Genomic DNA, 24,981 nt, shown 5'->3' with positions numbered 1-24,981 from the left:
AGGGGACGCGGGTTCGTGCCCCAGTCCGGGAAGATCCCACATGCCACGGAGCGGCTGGGCCCGTGAGCCATGGCCGCTGGGCCTGCGCGTCCGGAGCCTGTGCTCCGCAACGGGAGAGGCCACAACACTGAGAGGCCCGCATACCGCGCGCGCGCACACACACACACACACACACACACACACACACACACACCCCGCAAAAGTCCTGTCCTTTCGCCCAGGCCCTGTGCTTGGGATCAGAGGTTGAGCCCTCCTGCTGCTGCCAGGGTAGCTGCCGCCACTCTGGGACAGAGCTAGGTTTAGGCCAGTCTGCAGCCACCACCTGAAGCAGCCCCACGGGGCAGCCCCGTGCCCTCCTCCCGGCGCCCTAAGCTTGCCCCACCTCAGCCAGGCCTCTCCTGCCACGGACCCCTGGTCTGAACCTCAGCTGTGAGGATCGTGTTGCTATCCCCCCTACTCAGCTGTCAGGGGCCCCAGACCTCCCTTGAGATATCCATCTGCAGGGCAAGGGGTTGGGGACCAACTGCCACCACTTCACCTCACCAGCGGGGTCCCAGCTATCCGCATGGCCCGGGAACCTGCACTTGCCCCTTCTGATTTCCCTCCGCCCGCCCATTCCACATGCTGAAGGCGGGTCCGCAGGCGTTGGGACCTGGGGGCAGGCCGAGACCTGGGGCTGGGTGGGGTGCGGACCGGTTGATGGGTTTCACGGAGGAGGAGGACGACGTGTTTGGGGCTGAAGGGTGCCGTAAGGGCCAGGAGGCAGGGGCACGGGGACGACGGGGAGAGCTGTGGTCAGACCGGGTGGGCCAGCTGTTGGTGTGGGGAAGCCGCGGCCGCCAGGCTCCGGGCTCACAGGCGATGAAGGAGTGGCTGGGGCTCCGCGGCGCCAGACCAGCTGCCCAGCCAGCCGCGATCTCCGCCCTCCGCGCCCCGCCCCCGCGGCCCGGCTGCCGACTAGAGGCCCGCCGCGCCCCGCCCCCGCCTGCAGTGCCCGGATGTGAGTGACGTGCGGCCGCCATCTTCCTGTCCCGGGCAGCCAGCGCCAGTCGGAGCCAGCGCTAGCCGCCGCCGCCATCACTGCTGCTGCCAAGTTCTCCGCCCGCTGCCCCCGCCATGTGAGTTGGCGCCCGCGCCCGCGCCCGCACCGGGTGGCCTGCGCCGGCCGCCGGCCGCCGCCCTTAGGCCCAGGCCCAGGGAGGGCCCGGGGTTCGACTTGCGCCCCCCGGCGCGCCCCGCATCCCGAGACCAGGCCGGCGCCAGTGACTGCGCGCAGGCAACCGGAGGGCCCCGCGTCCCCGGCTGGCCGCGCGGGCCCTGGCCGCGGGAGGGAGCGGACCCGGCGTGCGCCCGCCCCGCCCCTGTCATCGCTGCCGCCTGTCGTTTCGGGTCCACCCTCATTTGACAGGCGGGGAAACTGAGGCCCGGGGGGGGAGGGGGCCTCACTCAAGGTCACGCAACAACTCGCTCGCGGGGCCGGACGGAGTCCAGGGTTCCCATCGGGTGGCTTTCTTCCCGGGAAGCAGGAAGGGAGGGACGGATGGATGGACAGGCGGATGGGCGGGGCCCTGGCTGCGGAGCCAAGGGCTCCAGGCCTTGGGTCTTGATCCGTCCCTGCCCTTCAGGTCGGCCACGGCTGCCACCGCCCCCCCTGCCGCCCCGGCTGGGGAGGGAGGCCCCCCTGCGCCCCCTCCAAACCTCACCAGTAACAGGAGACTGCAGCAGACCCAGGCCCAGGTGGATGAGGTGAGTTGTGGGGGGCGGGTGTCAGGCCAGTGGGAAGGACCCTGAGGGTTGGGAAACAGGTGTGCGGGCCCATCTGGGGTTGGGGGTGACGGCACTTCATGTCAGTGAGTTTGGGGACAAAAATATGTCATGCCCGGTCCTTGTCAGCATGCAGTTGGGAGGGCCGTGAGGTGTCAGTCAGCCTTGCTAGCCTGGGGTGTTTCACCCTGGGCGGGTGTACTCTGGTGATCGGCAGGCTGCTTGAGGCTCGGTAAATAGAGGGTGCTGCTGTGATATCTGAGATGTCTGCCTACCAGCATGCCTTGGCGCATCTGCGGCTATGCTAGGCATGTTCTGTGTATGTTCTTGTCATGTTAGCCAGGCAGCATCAGGGTGCGTGTTCTATATGTGGGCTCATGGTGGAGGAGTGCCCTTTGCGATGGGCCTTGGCACACTCCCCCTGCTTTGCGGGCCTTCCCCCAGGTGGTGGACATCATGAGGGTGAACGTGGACAAGGTCCTGGAGCGGGACCAGAAGCTGTCGGAGCTGGACGACCGTGCAGACGCACTCCAAGCAGGGGCCTCCCAGTTTGAAACAAGTGCAGCCAAGCTCAAGCGCAAATACTGGTGGAAAAACCTCAAGGTAAGGGTGGAGGCAGGCGGGAGGGCAGGTAGGAGGAGTGGGGGGTGGATGGGAGTATCATGGTCTGTCTCACTGACCCTCCCCTCTCGCCCCCAGATGATGATTATCTTGGGAGTGATTTGCGCCATCATCCTCATCATCATCATCGGTGAGTAGGTGGGAGTGGCTAGGGCCCCTTCCTGAAGAGGTTTCCCCTGTCGTTTCTGGGTTTTGAAGGTCATTAACCTAGTTTTTACTATTCAGCAGAAAGCACATATAGCTGCCAATAGAAGTTCTGATTCATACACAGCCCCAAACCTTGAAGCTGTTTAGCTTGCTCTTTGCCTGAATCTGGGCAATTTCTCTTAAGATTTTTGGAAACAGGAAAGCTGGTGGATCCCCACTGCTCCCTTGAGGACCCTTTGGGCCTAGGAGCCCAGTCTGGGAACCCTGGAATTGGGGAGTGGGAGAGCAGCAAAGACCCAGGGGCTTGAGAAACAGCTAGGAAGCCAACCACCCCACTGTCTGAGAGCTGTGGTCTCAGAGGCCCAGAGAATTAGGGGTCTGTGGCCCCAAGGCCATACCGTGGAGTTGAAGAGACCTTGGAACCGACCTGTCCAGCCTCTTTGTGTTACAGATGGAGAACCTGAGGCCAAGAGGGGAAGGGATGTCAACCGGCTGGGAGGTGGGGAAGATGGGAGCAGGGCCGGGCTGACACACTGCTTTCTCTCTCTCTTTCTCCCTTCTCCCTCTTCTTCCTTCTCTTTCCCTCTCCACAGTTTACTTCAGCTCTTAAACCCCTGAGGAGCCTGCCCTGCCCAGAGAAGGGCCTCTCCCCCCCACCCCCAGCTGCTCCTCCACCTCTCAGCCATATCTTCCAGCCCACCTCCCTGGATCCGTGTGTGTGTGTGTCGTGTGTGTGCCCCCTTGTAAATAGCCAGCTGTTATTTATACATATATAATATTATATATATTTGGTCTGTTTGTAGTTTTATTACTAGAAGATTTTTTCCGGTTGTCCTTAACACCCCTTCCTGAGGTTCTCATCACCTCCTTTTTCTCTTTCCCTCCTTCCCTTTCTTCCTGACCAGCCCCAAGTCCCCTTCATTTGCATCTGTTATGCAGTCCCCTCTTCCTCCTTCCCTTGGATTTAGCTGATCCTTCCTCCCGCCCTGGACTTCCCCATACCTCCACCCCCTGCAAAAATTATAAAAAGCAACTGTCCAGGCCTCCCTAGGTGCATCTTCTTTGCAGCTTTGGGAGGCTCCGAGACTGGTCCCTTATGGTCCTGAGAATCCCAAGGTCTTTTGGGAGCTTCCAGCATGTTAATTAGCATCCATTTGCCTACTGACATCCCTTTTGGTTTCCTTCTCCCCCCCATTTTCTCTTCTGTTCAGTCTTTCAACCTGTGTTTCTTTTTTACTGAGGAGTTAGTCCCTGTTGGTCCTTGTATCACACTTTCATTTGCATGACGTTACTTGCAGGTGGTGGGGAGCCTGGGCTTTTGGGGAGCCAGGCTCTTCTGGCCCCCAGGATTGCCTCCTCCTAGCCCCCCTAGTCCAGTTTGCCTCCCCTACCCCGATTTTCCAAACCTCTTGTCCCTCCTTTCCCTCCCCCCAGCTGGTGTGTAAGTGTCTTGGAGTTCAGTGTGTTATGATGGACCAATAATTCTGCCACTTGGAGTCTCTCCCCACATTCCTGCTCCCCAGTTTCCGTGTGGGGTGCTCAGTTGACATTCCCATGGGGTCTCCCTCCCTCCCATCTGCCTGATCTGCCTCCTCCTCCTCCCACCAGGAGAGTTGGGGGTTGGCCACAATCTGATCTCTCTTGGGAGAGGTGGCTGCCAGTGTGTCGGGGGGGTCATCACTGCCTTGGGGAGGATGGGGCAGGGCAAAGAATCCCTCCAGTTCCTTCCTGAAATCTCTGGCCCCACGCCTGCTGGGGGCTGAACTGAAATCCCTCCTCCCTCATTGGGGGGTGTTGCCCCGTCACTGCCCAGCTCCTCTGACTGCCCCCTTGAACTCAGGCTGGGAGTACTGGTCACTGCCAATGTGTGCATGGGATGCGCTGCAAGACGGGGATTCTTGCCCCTCTCCGGGTCTCCTCCTTAGGTGAAATGATGAAGGAAGGGTCTAATGTCTTTTTAAATGGCACAATTTTAGGGGTCTGAGGGTGCAGTCCCTTAACCTGCCACTGGAGGGCACCCCCTAAACTCTTTCTTCCCCCCACAGTCGAGGTTCCTGTGTGGAGGGGGAGCAGGGAGATCGAAGCTGTGGTGTGAAAGGGTAGGGAGAGATGCTGGGGGTGAGGGTGCTGTGTTCTGGACCCCCCATATTATCCCAGTATCCCCTGCCCCCCTTCCCTCACCCCATGCCCCCAATTCTGTGGCGCATCCAGATTGTGAAAATGTACAATAAATGTGTAATGAGTAACCAGGTGGTGTTTTAAGATCTTTTCTTAACCAGTGGGAAGCGTATTGGATCTGCAGGTGTAACAGGAAGGTTGAGAAGATACATCTGGAAGGGACAGCTTTGCCAGGGGGCCTGACCTTGGGCAGGGCAAAGGCAAAGTGTGATTCACCAAGTGGCCACGAGGGGGCACCAGGAGTTGATAATGGGAAATGTTCATGATCCCACTGTCTCTCGGTCCCGTGAACCCTGAGGTCTGGGCTTCCCAGCTCCCCCCCCCCCACTTCCCTGCGGGCATGCTCCTGCTGTTTATTGGATCCCTTTCTACTCCTTGATTTAAGTCTCAAATGCTCTGCAGTCTCTCCCGTGGTCATGTACTCCTAGGCGTGAAGTAGATGGACAACTGTGAAACGTCTCTCCCTCATTGTGCCTAGCACAGTGCTACATCCAGAAGGCATTAGTAAATACTTATTGAACAAAACAGCTCAGGGAGATCCAGCTGAGTGCGGTGTGGAGCTGGCTGTAGATGGCCTGCTGCCCCTGCACTCTGTTGCCCGACTGGTGGCTCTAGACCCCATACTGAACTCCTTTTAACCTCCAGCTCCATAACGCCCTTGATGTGGCACCCTAGCATCCCTGCCCACAGGCACTTCTAACAGTGGGTGGTGAGTGCTAGGTGAGTTCTGGAGGGCCCACTTTTCTGTGCTGCAGCATGAGGATTCAGCAGCCTAGGAAACCTAATAGTGTTTCCCAAACTTCTAGGCTCCTAAGAACTACCGGGAATGCTTTTAAAAATAGATTTTCAGGCCCCTTTCCCGGAGATTGATTCCGCAGTTGTAAGGGACCCCGGTGATTCTTATCATTATGTATACAGTCATTATAATGTTCATCACTTGTTGAGGGCTTACTATTTTCAAGACAGTGCTCAGGGCCTTTTTGTGCTTCATCTACTGAGTCCTTCACATGTTTAGGGTTCCCGCAGGCCTTAGGGCCCACCTTTATCGTATCAGGGACCTGAGTTCAAATCTTGACCCCACCAGAGACTAGCGTGTTAATCCGGATACATTATGTAACCTCTCTGGATCTCAGTCTCATTTGAGACAGTGGGAAGTAGATCAGCCGCCTCCTCCGGGTTTGTAAGCGCATGGCCTGGCCCACAGAAAATATAATCTGGGAGGTGGCTATCATCTTCATCGTTGCCACGCGGCACTGAGACCTGAAGATCGCTTCACCGTAATGCCAGCAGCTTCCAGCTTCAGGGAGCTTCAGGAACCCAGGTCCACAGTCTCAGCGCGGGGGCGCTCTTGTCACGCGCCTAACGGCTCACAAAGCGCCCCCACCAAAGCCACCACTGCTCACATCTGCGCCTGCGCAGACTCGGCCGTCCTGGGTTAGCGTGTCGTCAAGGAAAATCCCCAGCTTCTAGGTAAACAAGTTGCCGCGTGAGATCGCCCGCACGTGTCCTCTACAGCTCCGGGACTTCTCAGCCTATGAGAAAATTTGGAGGACTGGACTGGCGTCCGCGTCACCGATCTAGGCGGGTCGGGGGACGCTGCCACAGCCAGTAAGAACTTCGGAGGTGGATGTGGGCGTGGCTTTCGGTCAGCTTCCAATCAACGTGCTAGGGTGGCCCCTCCCGCACGTGGATCTGTCACTGCTGGTTGGCAAACTGACCAATGAGAAGATGAGGGAGGCGGGCGGCGCCAATGGTGGCAGTGCGGGGGCTGCGCGGCCGCACGCGGCGCGGGGCATGGGTCGGCGCCCTTCGGCCAATAAGCTTGAGGGGCGTGGCATCCTGGTCGGCGGGCGGGCCTGGAGAAGCGAATCCAAGTCTCCTTGATCCTAGTTAGGAAGAAATTGGACGGCGTGCGCGCTGAGCGGTAAGTGCTCAGGCGTGGAGGGTGAGGAGCGGCGGTCGGTATGGGTTTTTCCACGGTGGTTCTGTAAGGAGGGGTGTTAATGCATTGCCGTGAGGGGGATCTTGCAAATGCGTGATCACCGCGGTGGGAGCTCTGATGGTTACGGGGGAATAGGGGCTGCGAACTCAGCTCTAGAGAGAGGGGAGCGGGAATCCTTGACATCAAATCCCTCAACGCCCTAGGGTCCCTGTACCCCTGACTGCCGCGGGGAGGGGCTCAGAAGCCAGCGAACTGAGGGAGCTGAGAACCCTACTCCCAGGGAGGTACGGGACAGGACCCCTGAGAGCCGGTGGGAGACGTTCCAGTGCGTGACTGCTGTTTTGGTAGGTGCCTTAAGCACTTGAAATAGGCAGGGGTTCTGAGGCTGGAGAGAGGTCCTGCTAGGGCAGTTGAGAGGGTACCAAAGGGGATACGGTGATTTGAAAAAGGGTGGGGTGATGATTTGTGTGACCCTGAGCTAGTCACATCAGGGCTCTGGATGTCTTTCTCATGTGTAAAGGGGAGGGGTTGGGACTCGGAGCCATCTTTGGGAGTAAACGTGCGGTAGCAACTGTCGGATCCTGAGAGGGAGGATGGGCTTGTGCAGATTGGTTGTATACTTGTCTTCCTGAGCCCCTGGCGGTGAGGAGGCACCAACAGAGTGCTCTGGTATCTGTCTGTACAAGCAACGAGGCCTGTGGTAAAGTGACCTGCGGTAAGGTGGAAGAGTGAGGAAGTGGGGTTCCTAGGAAGTCACTGGGGCTGGTGGCTGCTAGGGTGATCTCAAGGACTTTGTGAGCATGTGAAAACTGGGACTGTGATGATTTGAAGTGTGTGGAGAGTGCAAACTGAATGTCCCAGGGTAGAGGAGAGGTTGGATGGAGTCTGTGTTTTAGGCACCAAACTTAGAATTGGCTGAGTGTTTGAGAGACCCAGGTTCCCAGAGCTGGTAACACCTCAAAGGTTCCTGAAGGGTAAGAAATCAGAATGACAAGCCATTATCAGAGCTCAGATTTGAATCCTGAGTCCCATTTGTTAAGAGCCTGAGAACTGATTATGAGACATTTTAGGCAAGTTTGGTAACTTCTGAGCCTTAGTTGGTCCTTGTGGAATGGGGATAATTATACCCATTTCACAGGATTGTTCTGAAGATTAAATAAGATAATGTATGTAAAGTGCTCAGCGCAATGCCTGGGTCATGTTTTTAATTTTTTTTTTTTTAGGTAAAAGAAAATTGCTATAGGGTGACAAAAGAACAGTGACAGGGTGTAAGATTTATGTGAATGCTGTGGTTGGGAACTATTCTCATATTCTTTTTTTTTTGCAAATTTTGGTGACCCCCACCCCATTTCCCTCTTCCTGGTTCTTGTCTTGAGGCACCAGCCCCAAACCTTCATTCCTCCCTTTTATCCCTCTCCCAAGATCCAAGGCCCCAGGCTGGGCCACTTGCTCTTTCCCAGTTCGAGTTCCTCATCCTAGACCCATTCTCCTCCCTATCCCTCCTCCCTGTCTCTGCTACCATAGTAACAAGAGATTCAGGCTCTGAAGGGGGCCTCAGGGAAGGAGCAAAGGTCTCTTGCAGAACCTGGCCTCCAACTTACCCGCCCTGGCTTTGGGATCGGGCCAGCAGATGTGTACAGTCTGGAAGAGGGGGAAAGCCAATGCCAGGAGCTGTAGGAGCAAGCCAAGGGGAGGGCGGATGCGAGTCTGGAGAAGAGAGCCAGGCGTGGGGGCGGGGGAGGGGGGGACCCCTTCCTCCTAATCCTCTCTCCAGGAATCCCTGGCTTTGGGACAGGATGGCTATCGTTGGGTTGGGGGGAGGCGTCCAGGCTGGGTGCATGTCCTGGGCTACCAGCCAAAAGAACATGATGTTCCCAAGTTCTCTGGCCGCCGCCCTCTCGGGCTGGCCGCCTCCCAAACCGCTGCCTCTCCAGCCTCCCTGCCCCACATTCCCCGGCTGCCTCGCCCCGCCCCCTTCCTCCGCTTGACGTCACCGCCGCCTCCCGCCCCCTCTCCTCCATTGACGGCAGCAGGGTCTGGTTACTGTGGGGACCGTGAGGCAGGATCCTGATTAGGGCCTTGAGAGCTGCTGGAGCGCTGGACCCTTTTGTCTACGCAAAAGGAAAATATGGAGGTGGAGGTGGAGAGCAAGGATCGCCTGTGCCGGGGGAGATCACATCTAGAGCCCTAAGGAGTGCTGAGGAAGAAGAAAAAGGATGTTTCCAGAGAAGAGGTGTCTGAAAAGGAGACAAGGGACTGGGCCACAATATATGAGTTGTGGGGGCATTTTCAAGGAGAGAAGACTGAGAATCCAGGCTCCTCAATCCTTTATTTCCTGTGTTTTCTTGCTTTGGTTTTTCTGGGTTATTCTGTAAGCTTTTCCACAGAGCCCTGACCCTGCCCACCCCCCCCACCCCCCCATGGGGAACACAATTGTTAAGGAAAGATTAGGCCACGTAACAGGCGTGTGCACCCACGCTGATTACGTCAGCATCAGCCTCTTCACTTGCCACCCACGTTTCCAGGGAGCCCTGAGAGGAACTACACATCAGTCTTGGATGGAGGGGGTCTGTGTAACTGAAGCTCTTCGCGGCCCAAGCTGGCACTTTATTCCCCCAAATTTAGGACTCAGTGTTCTGCTTCTTGCCTCTTAAAAAAAAAAATTATAATTTCAGGCTCCTTCTCTATTACTGAGGCCCCTCCCCCTCCCCTACCTCTAGTTACAAAGTCACCATGTTTATGATCACCTACTGCGTGTCAGGTTCTCTCCTGGGGGCTGCGGAATACAGTTAAGCAGACAGGTGATGAGGTCCTTGGCTTTCTCTTCTCCTTGCGGTGGGGACCTGAAGCCCTTGCCACCCCACCTTTGTCTAAGGTCTCTTCTCTCAGCCACCGCTTTGTTCCCCTGCAGCCCTGGCTGCCTGGCCCCTACTTTTGGTGCAGCCGTAACTGGGGGTGGCTGCATCCTCAGGAGAGAAGCGCTAGTCACCACGTAGGTTGCCCGGTGACCTTTTCTCTGATTGGCCATGGAAACACCTGCCATTGTTTCCCTTCACAGCTCCTGTTGGCTCTGGCTGCCCCTTCTATTGTTTGCATCCTTCCCCCCACTCCACCCCCTCCTCAGATGTGGACCCTCGATTACCCTCCTCCTAGCTGTCCACAGGATTTGAAGTGTCAGAGGAAGGGATTGGGTAAAAGGGCTCTATTGTGATGACAAGGCTGGGGAGGGGAACCTAGGAAAGGCCAAGCTGGGTTTTCTGTCCATCTCCTCCCAGGGACCAGCTGTCTCATCCAGCTTGGCCCACCTCCTAAGGTCTGCATTCTTTCTGCCCACCCCTGGCAAGGCCAGGGTGTCCTGTTGTGCAAGGCTGGTCGGTTCAGGAAGTAGACTTATCTTAAATACCTACTGTGGCCCTGGTATGTTCTCTGAAGAGGGACAGCTTACCTCCCCTCCCTTCCCCTCCCCTCCCTTCCATTATTTACTGTACAAGGCGTCCCGCGCCCATTGGCTGGGCTGTGGTGTCTGGGGCCCTTCAGCCCAGCGCCAGCACCCAGATCCACGTGCGCCCGTGTGTGTGACACAGCCCTGACCTCAGTGGGGGCCAGTAGCCAATCAGGCGCCGGGACGAGATCCCCAGCCAATTGGGGGCGGGGCCTGTGGCTCCGCCGGCAGGAGGCCAATGAGGGGCAGCGCCTGGCGTTATGCAACCCGCCTCCTGGCCCCGCGGAGCTTGCACTCAGCTGCGGGCTGCAACGGCGGCGGGCAGGCGACCGGAGGGCGCTCGCGCGGCCAGGTAAGCATCTCCGCGGCCACCCCAGGGGCCGGTCTTCGGCCCGGAGGCTGACTGCCGCCACTTCCAGCCTGATGGGCCGCTTTCGGCCTGGGCACTCAGACGGCACACCAATAATCCGCCTTCCTTGCCGTTGTCCACCCGGTCCCTGTCCCCGGGGACCTAGGTATTCCTCACAATCCTGCACTGGGCGTCCGCACTCCTGACCTGCCTACCTTACCTCCAGCTTTGCCCCCAGCTCCCAGCTGCCCCGGCCCCACACCTGACCCTCATCAGGCATGCCCCCTGCTGCCTTTGTCACTCGGGGGTCTCCGGTTTTGCCCCAGCACCAGGACCCCTTCGGGCTTTCCACGCTTCCCGCGCTCCCTCCTCCAGTCCCTGGCCTCGCGCCGGCTGTGATGTCAGCCCGGTTCAAACTGGAACATCTCGTTCCCGGTGCTAGTTCCTGCTGTTGGCCACAGCCTTCCCTTTTCTCCTGAAGCTCAGAAAATGCTCTGAGGTTGGGGGTGTGGTTGGAGGGAGAGAGTAAGGGAACAGCCGTCTCTGGCCTTTGTCCGTCCCTTGGTCAGAGCAGAGTGTGTCTGCTTCAGATGGCTGTAGGGGGGGGTGGCGGTGGCGGCGAGTGTATAGAAAAGTAGGGGACCGAAGAGAGGATTCCTGGGTTCCTGACAGTGGCAGGCCTCGGTCCTGGGGGTCGGGAGAAGGTGCAGGGGCAAGAGGAGGAAAGGCTGTGTTGTCTTAACCAGAATGATTGGGATCCTGGAGAGCGCCAGTCTGGGGGCTTTTGCGCGGAGGGCGGTGGTGGTTGTGTTTTGCCCTGGGGAGCAAGGCCAGCCTCTGAAACCCCGATGGCTGCCCCTCTTCCTACGGCCACTCGGCCCTCCGGGGACTGGGGATCTATTAGAGGTGGGCGACCCCTGGTCGCGCTTGCGAGTGCGGGAGTGTGTCGTTGCCCTGTTTCCGCCGAGAAATGGGGGAGGGGTCGCCCCCTCCCCCGCCCTCTTGCGGGCCCTCCAGCAACCGCTGAGCTCAGCCGCTGACGTCGGTTTCCCTGGCGACCGCAGTGGCGGCGGAAGCGCGTGGTGGGGCCGCGCAAGTCCGCGCGCATGTGCGGCGGAGGTGGCACCGCCCCCGGATAAAATTAGCCCGGAGGCCTAAATATAGAAGGCAGCAGGCTCGCACCCTGCTCGGAGGCCTTGGAGTTCCAGGCGGAGTGGGGGCCTGCTGGGAATTTGGGAATGGGAAGTATCCAGGCTGTGGCTCACAGCTGAAGTTCTTTCTAGTCGACCGCTTAGGTATTACCTCCTCAGGCCACGCTGGCACGGGATGTGGGGGAAGGACCAAGAGAGGCCCCTTTCCACCTGCAGCCCCCCGACGCTCCCCCGCCCCGTACGCGGACAGGAAACAGAAATTGCTTAGGCTCCATATTGGAAGCCTGGGTCTCAGGAGCGTGGGGACCTGAAAGGGAGGGGGCTGAATGAAATTGGCAGGTGTTGTGAATTTACAGCCCAGGTTTTTCTCCTTCTTGGTCTCTCTTTTCAGGCGCTGGCTGTGATCAAACTTCTCAGCTCTCTGAGGCTTGAGTCTCCCACCTCGCTCCCCTGGCCAGGCCTCCCGGCCCCCTCGTGCCTCTCTGGTGGCCTCTCCGCCTTCCCTGTTCTCCTGCGCTCCCCATGGCCCAGACATGAGCGGCCCCCTCGAAGGGGCTGATGGGGGAGGGGACCCCAGGCCGGGGGAATCCTTTTGTCCTGGAGGGGCTCCATCCCCTGGGCCTCCACAGCATCGACCTTGTCCTGGCGCCAGCCTGGCTGACGACACGGATGCCAACAGCAATGGCTCCAGCGGCAATGAGTCCAATGGACCGGAGTCCAGGGGTGCATCTCAGCGGAGCTCACATAGCTCCTCCTCCGGCAATGGCAAGGACTCGGCCCTGCTGGACACCACTGAAAGCAGCAAGAGGTGTGTTTGGATGGGTTGCAGGTGCTAGGAGTGGTCTTTTGAGCAGACTGAGCTGGGAGACAGGCCCGTGCTGCTGCCCACTTTCTCCTCATCTTGGGTCTGTTGCTTCTCCCCTAGCACAAACTCTCAGAGCCCATCCCCACCCAGCAGTTCCATTGCCTACAGCCTCCTGAGTGCCAGCTCAGAGCAGGACAACCCGTCTACCAGTGGCTGCAGGTTCGTGGGGTGAGGGCTGGGGGAGAGGGCTGGGGGCCACGCTCTGGGGCTAATGTCTATACCCGCTCCCTCCCTGTGGGCCCTGCAGCAGTGAACAGTCAGCTCGGGCAAGGACCCAGAAAGAACTCATGACGGCGCTGCGGGAGCTCAAGCTTCGGCTGCCACCAGAGCGCAGGGGCAAGGGCCGCTCTGGGACCCTGGCCACGCTGCAGTACGCACTGGCCTGTGTCAAGCAGGTGCAAGGTGAGTGGTGCTTCCTGGGAGGGCAATGTTCAGGTCCTGGGCTAGTACCATGGGGGCAGTCTCCTCACTAAGTGTGCTGCTGCCCACACCCTGCAGCCAACCAGGAATACTACCAGCAGTGGAGCCTGGAGGAGGGCGAGCCTTGTGCCATGGACATGTCCACCTACACTCTGGAGGAACTGGAGCACATCACATCTGAGTACACGCTTCGCAACCAGGTCAGCGCAGCCTAGCCTCTGTATCCCGACGCACCCCCAGCCCCACTCCCACAGCTCCTGAACCTGCTCTTGTCTTTGCTTTCTTGCCTAGGATACTTTCTCCGTGGCTGTCTCCTTCCTGACAGGCCGCATCGTCTACATTTCTGAGCAGGCAGGTATCCTGCTGCGCTGCAAGCAGGATGTGTTCCGCGGTGCCCGCTTCTCAGAGCTCCTGGCTCCCCAGGATGTGGGCGTCTTCTATGGTTCCACTGCCCCATCTCGCCTGCCCACCTGGGGCACGGGGGCCTCGGCAGGTGAGGTCCCGAAGTGCTTGGGGGGAGGGATGAGCAGTTCCAGGAAGCACCTGCCATGAGGGGCCAGGGGCCCCAGGCTTTTCCTTGCTGGGTTCTTCTCAGCCCAGGGAGGGGATGGGGAGCTGTGCTTACTGTCCTCCTGGTCTGTCTCAGGTTCAGGCCTCAAGGACTTCACCCAGGAGAAGTCTGTCTTCTGCCGTATCAGGTAGGCAGGGGACGTGGGAGCAGACCCCTTGCACCTCCCACACCCCGTTTTTCTTTGCTGTGTGGCCCATGACCTTGAGGTGGGTGGTGGGTGGCTCTTCACTGACAGTTCCTAATGCCTCTTTCTCTTCCTTGCTAGAGGGGGTCCTGACCGAGATCCCGGGCCTCGGTACCAGCCATTCCGCCTAACCCCATATGTGACCAAGATCCGGGTCTCTGATGGGGCCCCTGCACAGCCGTGCTGCCTGCTGATCGCAGAGCGCATTCACTCTGGTTATGAAGGTGGGCGGGCCAGGCGCCTGGCCTGGTTGGGGTAGGAGGAAGGGGGCCTTCTCTAGGCTGGGGGTGAGGCAGGACGGGAGTGTGGGAGACAGCTTTGGAACACAGAAGGTATTGTTAAAATGAGGGTTTGAACGCCTCTTTAGAGGTAGAGTTGGATGAGAGCCCTAAGCTAGGAGAAGGCAAAGGAGAGTACCTTGGTTTTCAGTTTCATTATCGGCATGGGGCACAAAGATTGTCCAGACCATCTTTGTAGGCTAGAGGGCCCAGGGCAGAGGTGTGGAGAGAACTGTCTGCCAGCCAGCCTGGGCCTGAGGCAGCATGGAGGGCTGAGGAGCTGGACCGTTCTGGAGGAAATCCAATGGCCACACTTTCTGTGCCTCAGCTCCCCGGATTCCCCCCGACAAGAGGATCTTCACTACGAGGCACACGCCCAGCTGCCTCTTCCAGGATGTGGATGAAAGGTGAGGTCAGGACCTGGAGAAAAAGGAGGTGTCCAGGGCCGAGGCTTTCGCCATTCTGATGCCTCCTGTCATTTCAGGGCCGCCCCGTTGCTGGGCTACCTCCCCCAGGACCTCCTGGGGGCCCCAGTGCTCCTTTTCCTGCATCCCGAGGACCGACCCCTCATGCTGGCCATCCACAAAAAGAGTGAGTTCCTTTCATCCTGCGCTCCCTTCCGGCTGTCTCCAGGGCTTCCTAACAGCTGTCCTTGTGATTGTGTCTTTCAGCGCCTTGGCCTCTTGGATTTCGGGTGGGGGGAGGCTCCAGGGGGCTCCACAACCTTACTTAGCTCTCCCTCCCACTGACCCGCACCTCATTTCCCACTCCCTTCAGTCCTGCAGCTGGCTGGCCAGCCCTTTGACCACTCCCCTATCCGCTTCTGCGCCCGGAATGGGGAGTACGTCACCATGGACACCAGCTGGGCTGGCTTCGTGCACCCCTGGAGCCGCAAGGTGGCCTTTGTGTTGGGCCGCCACAAAGTACGCACGTAAGTGGGTGGTGCCCTGGAGGGCGGGCCAGTGTGGAGGGGGCAGGGCTCAGCTCATCCTTCCCACCCCGCAGGGCGCCCCTGAATGAAGACGTGTTCACTCCCCCAGTCCCCAGTCCCGCTCTCTCCCTGGACCCTGATATCCAGGAGCTCTCTGAGCAGATCCACCGGCTGCTGTTACAGGTGAGAGTTGAGGGGACGGGGCTTGAGAATGAGGAAGGGGTGCGGAACAAGGCCTTGGACATCTGACCTGTCGCTCTTCCTGCCTCAGCCTGTGCACAGCCCCAGCCCTACCGGGTTCTGTGGAGTCGGCCAGGTGACTTCCCCAGGCCCTCTCCTCAGCCCTGGCTCCTCCAGTGCCAGCAACGGGGGTGACGCCGAGGGACCTGGGCCTCCTGCACCGGTGAGTGCCTCTCTGCCACTTAACCCCTTTAGTCTCCCGTTCCCTTGTTCTCAGAGTCAGCACTGCCAAACCCAGAGGAGCCGCGTCCACCTCCTTTTCTTTCTCGTCCTGCTCTCATAGTGATCTCTGCTCCTCCCCACTGGGGCCTTTTTCTTTTTTTTTTTTGCGGTACGTGGGTCTCTCACTGTTGTGGCCTCTCCGGACGCAGCGGCCATGGCTCACACACAGGCCCAGCCGCTCCGCAGCATGTGGGATCTTCCCGGACCGGGGCACGAACCCACGTCCCCTGCGTCGGCAGGCGGACTCTCAACCACAGCGCCACCAGGGAAGCCCTGGGGCCTTTTTCTTGCGCTACGCTCTGGGCTCCCCCAGGCTGGCCACGCCCCCCCAATGCTGCCCACTGCCCTGCCCCACAGGTGACCTTCCAGCAGATCTGTAAGGACGTGCACCTGGTGAAGCATCAGGGGCAGCAGCTTTTTATTGAGTCCCGGGCCCGGCCTCTGCCCCGGCCCCGTGTCCCTGGTGAGTTGGTGAGGGTGTGGGTGAGGAGTGAGGCCTGGGGCGGGGCGGGTCCCATGACCCTCAGCCCAACCCAGAGGAGCTTTTCTCTCCTCGGCCCAGCTGCAGGCACATTCAAGGCCAAGACCCTTCCCTGCCAATCTGCAGACCCAGAGCTGGAGGTGGCACCTGCTCTGACCCAGGCCCCACTAGCCTCGGCTCCTGAGGAGGCTGAGCGGAAAGAAGCCTCCAGTTGCTCCTACCAGCAGATCAACTGCCTGGACAGCATCCTCAGGTAAGGGCATCCTGGCCCATTCTCCCGCTTGGGCCCCGGCCCTGCCCCACCCAGGCGCTGCTCTCATGTCTTCTGGTGCTTCCTCAGGTACCTGGAGAGCTGCAACCTCCCCAGCACGACCAAGCGCAAGTGCACCTCCTCCTCGTCCTGCACCGCCTCTTCGGCCTCCGACGAGGACAGGCAGCGGGCGGGAGCGGTCTCTGTGGGGGCCGAGAAAGGTGAAGAGCCAGGCCATCCTGCCTCCACAACCCTGTCCTCTGTTCCTGCGTCTGCATTTCTGTCTTTGGGGCCCCACCTCACTCTGTCCCGTCCCCGCCCAGCCTCCAGATCTCCACGCTCCTCTCTCTCCCCACCCCCACTGGGGTTTCCTCTCCCAGCCTCCCAGCGGGGCGATAACCGGCATCTCTCCGTACAGATCCATCGGCAGTGCTGTCTGGGGAGGGGGCCGCCCCTCTGAAGGAGCCGGTGGTGGGAGGAGGCGCCCTGAGCCCGCTCGCCCTGGCCAATAAGGCGGAGAGCGTGGTGTCCATCACCAGTCAGTGTAGCTTCAGCTCCACCATCGTCCATGTGGGAGACAAGAAGCCCCCGGAATCGGGTACGGGCGTGGCTGAGGGGGGCGGTGCCCGGGCTCCCTCTGCTCCCCCAGCCAGCGTCCCCCCTCCTGCCGGCTGCCTTCTCCCGCCCTCTGGTTCCTGATGGAGAGAAGGAGGCCCCCGTCTTAGCTCAGGGCTGCCGCTTCTTGCTCTCCACCCGCCCGCCAGCCTCTGCCGCCTTGTCTGTCCCTCATCCTGCTTCCTGTGTTCTCACCGTCAGTTCACACACAAAGTCTGGGGTGTAGTTCAGCCTGAGGTGCTGCCCGCAGACGGTCGAGGCAGGGACTGTTGAAAAGCCCTGAAGGGTCTTTGGGCATTGACCTGGAAAACGAGTGAGGGAAGTGCGAGGTGTGGGCTTCCCTTCCAAGGAGTCACGGGGGGGTCATCCTAGGGTAGTGCCACTGACGAGGACTGAGTATCCCTTTCTTACCCTGGGACGGCTTTACACGGGGAAGAAGGCCCAGAGCCAGTTCTCGGTGGGGAGGTGGCCAAGAGATTCAGGGGAGGCCCAGGCTCGGCCGCAGGGCAGAGCCCAGGTCTTTGGCTAAGCTGCTGGACATGGAGGGTGCCGTGTGGTGTGGGTGTGCTAACACTTAAGGTGATTCTGACCTTTCCCCTGTCTCATCTTCCTCAGACATCATCATGATGGAGGACCTGCCTGGCTTGCCTCTTGGCCCAGCTCCCAGCCCAGCCCCCAGCCCCACGGTGGCCCCTGACCCAGCCGCAGGTGCCTACCGGCCAGTGGGCCTGACCAAGGCTGTGCTGTCCCTGCACACCCAGAAGGAGGAGCAGGCCTTCCTCAGCCGTTTCCGTGACCATGGCAGGCTGCGTGGACTTGACGGCTCCTCCACGGCCCCCTCGGGCCCCGGTGAGTTGGGTAGCCACCTGCCTGCACCTGGTCTAGGGCCAGACTGTCGGGGGAGGGGTTCTTGAGGGAGATCCTTGTGCTCCAGGGACCCAGGCTATTGCCACCTCCGCCACCAGGGCCCTGCCTAGGGATGGCCCCTCGCTAGCTCCTCCCCAGCGGGCGGGGGTCCAGGCTGCCGCCAGAGGAGGGCAGCACTGAGACAGGCAGGCAGGGGCGCTCTGCTCCAGGTAAGCCACTCCAGGCCCAGTCTGGGGGCTGGGGCAGGAAGCGAGCCCACTCAGGACTCAGTTGCTGCTGACTGGGAGATCTGTGTAGACCGGCAGGGAGGACTGGGACGACTTCGGGTGGGGGCAGGGCTTCAAGGGCAGGTGGCAGCCCTCCAGGTGCCTGAGGGAGGCCCCCTGCAGGCGGGCATAGGGCTAGGAACTGGGCTTTCCCGCCCACCTTGGCTCCATCATGAGCCATGCGGAGCACGGCCCCACTGGCAGGAGGGTCGCCCAGGCTGGTAGTTGCCTGCTGGACCGGAGCCACCTGCCCATTCGTCCACGACCTCGCCTGCCTGCTGTCCGCCAGCAGGCCTCGGTCTTCTGCACACCTGCAGCACCCCGCCTCGTGTAACCTCTCCTTCCCCGGCCGCTTTGTCAGTGATTCCCGCGTCTTCCCTGAAGGTCCCCCCACCTCCCCAGAGTCCCCTCTGTTACGTGTGGGCCAGGGAGGCAGACTCTCTGGGGCCTATCCTCTCCCTGGTCCGAGTGGCAGGGCAGCCGGCCGGGGTGGCAGGGCTGGTAACCCCCAGGTCGAGGGCCTTGCTTACCCTAGTCTCTCCCCTCAGGCTGCCGCCACGGCCCCGCAGCCCCCGGCCGCCGCCACCACTGCCGATCCAAAGCCAAGCGCTCCCGCCAGCACCCGACCCCTCAGGCCGAAGCCCCCTGCCCCGTCTCCCACCCGTCACCTGTGCCATCCTCTGCCCCCTGGCCCCCACCACCAGCCACGCCGCCCTTCCCGGCTGTGGTCCAGCCCTGCCCCCTCCCCGCGTTCTCCCCCAGAGGAGGCCCCCAGCCTCTCCCTCCTGCACCCACATCTGTGTCTCCTGCAGCTTTCCCTGCCCCACTGGTGACCCCAGTGGTGGCCTTGGTGCTCCCTAACTATCTCTTCCCTGCCCCACCCACCTACCCCTGTGGGGCACCCCAGGCCCCCGCCTCCCACTCCCCTTCTCCGTCCCTGCCCCTGCCGCCCCCCAGCCCTCCCCGCCGCCCCGACTCTCTGCTCTTCAACTCGAGATGCAGCTCCCCGCTCCAGCTAAACCTGCTGCAGCTTGAGGAGCGCCCCCGTGTCGAGGGGAGTAGTGCTGGGCGCCCCCCTCCCAGCGAGGAGACTGCCGACCCAGCGGCCAGACCGGTGAGCACCGAGGCCCGCCCCCATCCTCTTAGGGCCCCCACGCGGCCCTCTCCCCTGCTCCTCCCGTCGCTCTTCCTCCTGCCCCCCGCCCACCTGGCGTCCCCAGAGGGTGGTGTCGTGGGGTGGGAGGCCCCAGCTGCGTTTCTGAATGAGGCAGAAATCAGCTGCCTCATCTGTGAAGTGGGGACAGGCCCGTCTGTCTGACAGGTGGCGAGGACGTCCCAGTAACTTCTGAGCGTGCTTCTGCTGCTTGGAAAGGGCCCAGCGCCACGGCGCTGCTCTGCGCCAGCTCTCGTCACTCAGCCTGGGCCCACTGTCATGGAGTGGGAAGAGGCCGCTTGGCTTGGGTGCGCTCCCGGCCAGAGGCAGCAGTTGAAGGGAAGCCTAGGTGCTGATCCCTTAATCCCTCCCCTCCCCTCCCCCAGGTGGAGATAACTGAGTCCTCCAACCAGGACGCGCTCTCGGGCTCCAGCGACCTGCTGGAGTTGCTGCTGCAGGAGGACTCGCGCTCTGGCACGGGCTCTGCTGCCTCGGGCTCCTTGGGCTCTGGCTTGGGCTCTGGGTCTGGCTCAGGCTCCCATGAGGGGAGCAGCACCTCAGCCAGCATCACGCGTGAGTGCCCTGCCTCCCACAACACCTCCCGGGGTAGGACAGTGTCTGGGGGGTTGGGAGGCCAGGCCCCACTTTGGCCAAGCAGCCTGGGCCCCTGCCCTGCTTCCTAAGGCCAGTGGGCTTGAGCGAGGCCTGGTGGAGCGCCGGGCGGCCTGACTCTGTTGGTTGCCCGCCCCTCACTCTACAGGCAGCAGTCAGAGCAGCCACACGAGCAAGTACTTCGGCAGCGTCGATTCTTCCGAGGCTGAGGCTGGGGCTGCCCGTGCCAGGGCTGAGCCCGGGGACCAGGTCATTAAGTACGTGCTCCAGGATCCCATCTGGCTGCTCATGGCCAATGCTGACCAGCATGTCATGATGACCTATCAGGTGCCCTCCAGGTGAGGACTTTCAGGGACCTCCTCTGCCTCTTCTTCAGAGGAGTGGGGAGGCTGGCGGCCCACCCTCACTGCAGCTAACTTGGGGTTTTCTTTCTGGGCCTGGCTCTGCTCTGGGGCTTTCCTGTTCTGCCCTCCGCCCCTTGGAGCCCCACCATTAGTCAGGCTGAGGGCAGCTTTCCTGGTCCTGGAAGGCCTGAATTCCCAGAGCACCGGTTCAGGGGAGGAGCATGAGGCAGTGAGTGGGGAGCTGGGGAGTTGAGGTAAAGGAAAAATGCCAGCCTCGTGGGCCCTGGCCCCAGCTCCCATTCTCTGCCTCCTGAACCCCTTCCCGGAGCAGGGACATGGCCTCTGTGCTGAAGCAGGACCGGGAGCGGCTCCGGGCTATGCAGAAGCAGCAGCCTCGGTTCTCAGAGGACCAGCGGAGGGAACTGGGTGCTGTGCACTCCTGGGTCCGGAAGGGTCAACTGCCTCGGGCCCTTGATGTGATGGTGAGAAGTCAAGTCTGGGCCAGGAGGGAGAAGAAAGAATTGAGCTCAAGTTGAAAGGGTAGAGGCTAAGGGCTGATCCCCTCATTGTTCCTTGGATCATTAATTCTGAAGGATGTTAATTCCACTAAATTTGCTGCTGGGTTATTTAGTGTTAAACCACGTGTGTTTTGGTAGACCTTTTCTCGGCCAATCTTATGCTAGTGTATAGTGCGGTCTGGGTACAGGGTACGATGCATTTTCCAATCTTGTTGACCCCATGCGCATCTGTATGGATTAATGTTTCTTGGGCATACATTTTGGGAAGTACTCTCGAGTTGGGGAACAAGGGGAACTGGGGTGGCAGGTCAGCAGTGAGAACTCTGCCTGACTCGCTCATATCCTTTCTTTCTCCAAGGCCTGTGTGGATTGCGGTAGCAGCACCCAAGACCCTGACCACCCTGATGACCCACTCTTCTCGGAAATGGATGGACTGGGGCTGGAGCCCATGGAGGAGGGTGGGGGCGAGGCGGGTGGCGGTGGTGGTGAGGGCGAGGGCGGTGATGAGGCCCAGGCCCAAGCTGGGGCCGCGGTCTCAAGCTCTCAGGACCTGGCCATGGAGGAGGAGGAACAAGGTGGGAGCTCATCCAGTCCAGCCTTACCTGCCGCAGGAAATGGCACCAGCTAGACTACATTTGGGGCCACCTCCGGGAATGCATGAGAAGCTTCCTTCTCCCATGTCCCAACTCGCAGAACTCAGACGTGGCTGGACCAACCAATAGAAAACTGTCCCGGCTTCTCCCGCTGTAGGGGGTGTGGGACCTCCCCCCGTCAGCAGCCCAGGATCCAGGGGCTGCCTCTGGCCTCTTAGAGAACAGAGGGTGGCACTCTTTAGCCCAGCCCAGAGAAGCCGCACCTCCCATCCCTGCTGAGGAGTCGTTCCTTCCCCTGGACAAGGTCGCTGACAAGCTGCTGAAGTGGTTCTCCAAGCCCCAGCTGAGCCGGAGTCCCTGTCCCTGCGGCTTGGGGCTGCGTTTATTTATTTGGAGAGCCAGCCCTCTGAGGCCCAAGCAGGACCCAGTGGTCCAGACCCCTAGCTGCTCCGGGGTGGGGGAGGTTGGTGGACCGTGGAGTCCCTGGTGCTGCCCCTCAGGTGGGACCCAGGTGTTCTCAGCTGTACCCTCTACCGCTGACATTTGTGTTTTTGATATCGTGTCTGTTATTTTTTAATATAAAAAGAAAAAATACCAGGACTTTGTGGAATGAACTTTGGGGGTTGGGTTAGGGGAGCTCTTTGTGGGGAGGTGTGGCGCCCCCGTTTCCGGAGGGTTGTAGTGAGAGTGAGCCATTCCCTCCTCTGAGGACCCGCATCCCTCTTCTCCACAAACCCTTTCTCACTGAGAAAGCAGGTCAGTCTAGGTGGCTAAGGGACGGGGGGCCACGCAGCCATTCATAGTCGAGTTGGTCCCCAACGGTGTGGGAGAGAGGCGGGTGGTGCAGAGTATTAACCCTCAGGCTCAGAGCTTGGGAAGGAAAGGGGGAACCTTGGAAAGGATGAGTCACTGAAGCCCCGTGGCAGCCGTTATTTCGGTCGTCTCGATTAGTGACCCTCAGGAACAGCTGATCTACATCTAGACTCACCAACCCACCCAACGGCGCCGTGGCTTAGCTGGTTAAAGCGCCTGTCTAGTAAACAGGAGATCCTGGGTTCGAATCCCAGCGGTGCCTGGGACGGTTGACTCTAGTATATTATTGCTGCGAAGGGGACACATTTCCAGACTTTGACAGGGCGCCTCTCTGTAGTACATATGGAAGGATTCTTCTTCTTACCAGCCATCCCATTGCTACTTGAGTCTCCCTCCCTGTGCACTTTTAGTGCGAATTTGGAGGCTGACCCCAGCTGTCAAGAACCAGGGTGTAGCGGCATCCCTTTGTCTGCCTTCAACGGTGTGGGAACGGTTGGGCCCATTTTGTACTGTGGCTCGGGGCAGGGAGAGAGAACTGGAAAGTCGCCGCTTCTGTAGGGCCGTTGCCTCACAAGCGCACGCGCACTGACATCAAGACAGCGCTCGCAAGAGGCGGGCGTGTTGATAGGCAGCTATAGTTCCGCAGGCCCCAGTCCACAGGCGGCTGTGATGGCCGAGTGGTTAAGGCGTTGGACTCGAAATCCAATGGGGTCTCCCCGCGCAGGTTCGAATCCTGCTCACAGCGTCAGTAGTTTTGGGAATGAATACTACTGCCGCCTCCGGTGAAGAAAGCAACTTGTTTTTCCAGTGCTGTCTTTCCCTGGAGCAGATCCCAATTTTATTCCAAGACTCTCAGGGACTCAGCCACCCAGGACCTGTCCACGAGCGCCCTCTTGCGGGCCTCAGATTCCTGCTTCTACTCCTCCTCCAAAGGTTATATCAAGCAAAAAGCCGTTTTAACTGCCAATTTGAATTCATAACTCCAAACTCAGGTGTTTTCTCAGTGCTATTAGCAATCATATCACATTTCCCCATCCATTTCCCCTCCATCTCTCCTATACGACTCTTTCATTCCTTTTCACATCAAACCACGAATCCCTTCATCCTCCTTCAGCTTTACTTCCTGTTTCACTGTGTTCAAAAGGCATTCGGTAATCAAAACACTATGGTACTGGCACAAAAACAGACATATAGATCAATGGAACAGGATAAAAGCCCAGAAATAAACCCACTCACCTATGGTCAATTAATCTACAACAAAGGAGGCAAGAATATACAATGGAAAAAAGTCTCTTCAATAAGTGCTGCTGGGAAAACTGAACAGCTACATGTAAAAGAATGAAATTAGAACATTCTCTAACACCATATACAAAAATAAACTCAAAATGGATTAAAGACCTAAATGTAAGGCCGGAGACTATAAGACTCTAGAGGAAAACAGGGAGAACACTCTTGGACATAAATTGCAGCAATATCTTTTTGGATCCGTCCCCTAGAGTAACGGAAATAAAAACAAAAATAAACAAATGGGACCTAATTAAACTTAAAAGCTTTTGCACAACAAAGGAAACCATAAACAGAATAAAAAGAACCTACAGAACGGGAGAAAGATCTGCAAATGATGCGACCAACAAGGGATTAATTTCCAAAATATACAAACAGCTCATACAGTTCAGTTCAAACAACCCAAGCAAAAAATGGGCAGAAGATCTAAATGGACATTTCTCCAGAGAAGACATACATGTGCCAACAGGCACATGAAAAAATGCTCCATATCGCTAATTTAGGGAAATGCAAATGGAAACTACAATGAAGTATCACCTCACCCTGGTCAGAATGGCCATCATCAAAAAGTCGACAAATAATAAATGCTGGAGAGGGTGTGAAGAAAAAGGAACCCTCCTGCACTGTTGGTGGGAATGTAAATTGGTGCAGCCACTATGGAGATCAGTATGGAGGTTCCTCAAAATACTATAAGTAGAGCTACCATATGATCCAGCAATCCCACTCCTGGGCATTTATCCGGAGAAAACTTTAATTTGCAAAGATACATGCACCCCTATGTTCACAGCAGCACTATTTACAATAGCCAAGACATGGAAGCAACCTAAATGTCCATCGACAGATGAATGGATAAAGAAGATGTGGTATATATATATATATATACACACAGTAGAAATATTAGCCATAAAAAAGAATGAAATCATGCCATTTGCAGCAACATGGATGGACCTAGAGATTACCATATTAAGTGAAGTAAGCCAGACAAAGACAAATATTATACGATATGGCTTATATGTGGAACCTAAAAACAAAACAAAACCAAAACAAAACAAATGAACTTATTTACAAAACAGAAATAGACCCATAGTCATAGAAAACAAGCTTATGGCTACCAAAGCAGAAGTAGGGGAATAAATTAGGAGTTTGGGATTAACATATACACACTACTATACATAAAATAGATACCCAACAAGGACCTACTGTATAGCACAGGGAACTATACTCAATATTTTGTAATAAGCTATAAGGGAAGAGAATCTGAAAAAAATGTATATGTATTCACTGAATCAGTGTGCTGTACACCTGAAGCTAACATAACACTATAAATCAACTATACTTCAATTTAAAAAAAGGCATTCCGAAGAAATTTTCCTACTGACATCGGCAATCGCACCTGCCTACCTACCTGAGTCTGTGACCACATGCTATTCCCCTTCCTCCTAACTGTAGATGAACCCTTCCACCTAACTAAGGCCAACCCCCACACCAACTAGATCTCCCGTTCCCTCTGGCCCACTCAAGGACATTGCTCTGTTTTCTTTCTTTACCATCAATTTCCCCCTTTTCTAACTGGATTATTCCCACCAGGCTACAAACATAATGAAGTTTATCTCAATTTAGAACATGCAAGACAACAAACGCCATCTTAACCCCACAACTCCCCTCCAGCTACCACTACGTTCCTCTGTTCCCCTCTACAGCAAAACAACTTCTCTTATGCCCACTGTTTCCAATACCATCTTTCCACTTTCCTTTGAACCCTCTCTAATCAGGTGCCCCCAACCCTGCACCTGCCCCCAACAAAACTGCTTTTGTTAACGTACAAAATGACCATCACGTTGCTAAATCCATTGATCACTACTGAGCAGCAGTTGACACAG

General features: G+C 58.2%; 2 protein-coding genes and 2 non-coding genes across 10 annotated transcripts; all 4 read left to right on the top strand.

Annotated features, from left to right (window-relative positions):
- The first annotated feature begins 964 nt into the window (after positions 1-964).
- VAMP2 (vesicle associated membrane protein 2) lies at positions 965-4,778 on the top strand. Its single transcript, XM_004266874.3, has 5 exons — positions 965-1,118; positions 1,626-1,746; positions 2,209-2,367; positions 2,464-2,515; positions 3,126-4,778. Coding segments are annotated over exons 1-5 (351 nt in total). The 5' UTR covers positions 965-1,116; the 3' UTR covers positions 3,143-4,778.
- A 1,703-nt stretch (positions 4,779-6,481) lies between these two features.
- Positions 6,482-21,601, top strand: PER1 (period circadian regulator 1). Of its 7 annotated transcripts, none has more exons than XM_033422916.2 (23): positions 6,482-6,634; positions 11,986-12,402; positions 12,520-12,618; positions 12,707-12,861; positions 12,958-13,079; positions 13,171-13,372; positions 13,526-13,577; positions 13,716-13,858; positions 14,241-14,319; positions 14,397-14,503; positions 14,690-14,843; positions 14,918-15,026; positions 15,115-15,246; positions 15,663-15,768; positions 15,868-16,039; positions 16,127-16,257; positions 16,455-16,634; positions 17,267-17,500; positions 18,333-18,898; positions 19,324-19,510; positions 19,698-19,887; positions 20,225-20,375; positions 20,770-21,601. In XM_033422916.2, the coding sequence occupies exons 2-23, from the start codon at positions 12,128-12,130 to the stop codon at positions 21,037-21,039; spliced, it is 3,816 nt and encodes a 1,271-aa protein (XP_033278807.2). In that variant the 5' UTR covers positions 6,482-6,634; positions 11,986-12,127; the 3' UTR covers positions 21,040-21,601. The 7 variants fall into 7 exon arrangements, with proteins under 7 accessions (XP_033278807.2, XP_033278811.1, XP_033278812.2 ...); XM_033422918.2 differs by lacking the exon at positions 6,482-6,634 and adding an exon at positions 6,655-7,367; XM_033422917.2 differs by lacking the exon at positions 6,482-6,634 and adding an exon at positions 6,655-10,446.
- A 404-nt stretch (positions 21,602-22,005) lies between these two features.
- TRNAT-AGU (transfer RNA threonine (anticodon AGU)) lies at positions 22,006-22,079 on the top strand. Its single transcript has one exon. It is a non-coding gene; the product is annotated as a tRNA-Thr (tRNA).
- A 401-nt stretch (positions 22,080-22,480) lies between these two features.
- TRNAS-CGA (transfer RNA serine (anticodon CGA)) lies at positions 22,481-22,562 on the top strand. The gene has a single exon. It is a non-coding gene; the product is annotated as a tRNA-Ser (tRNA).
- The last annotated feature ends 2,419 nt before the right edge of the window (positions 22,563-24,981 follow it).

Source organism: Orcinus orca, chromosome 19 (assembly GCF_937001465.1).
Source record: "Orcinus orca chromosome 19, mOrcOrc1.1, whole genome shotgun sequence".
In the NCBI taxonomy this organism is placed as follows: Eukaryota; Metazoa; Chordata; class Mammalia; order Artiodactyla; family Delphinidae; genus Orcinus; species Orcinus orca.
This window is presented reverse-complemented; position numbering and strand designations above follow the sequence as displayed.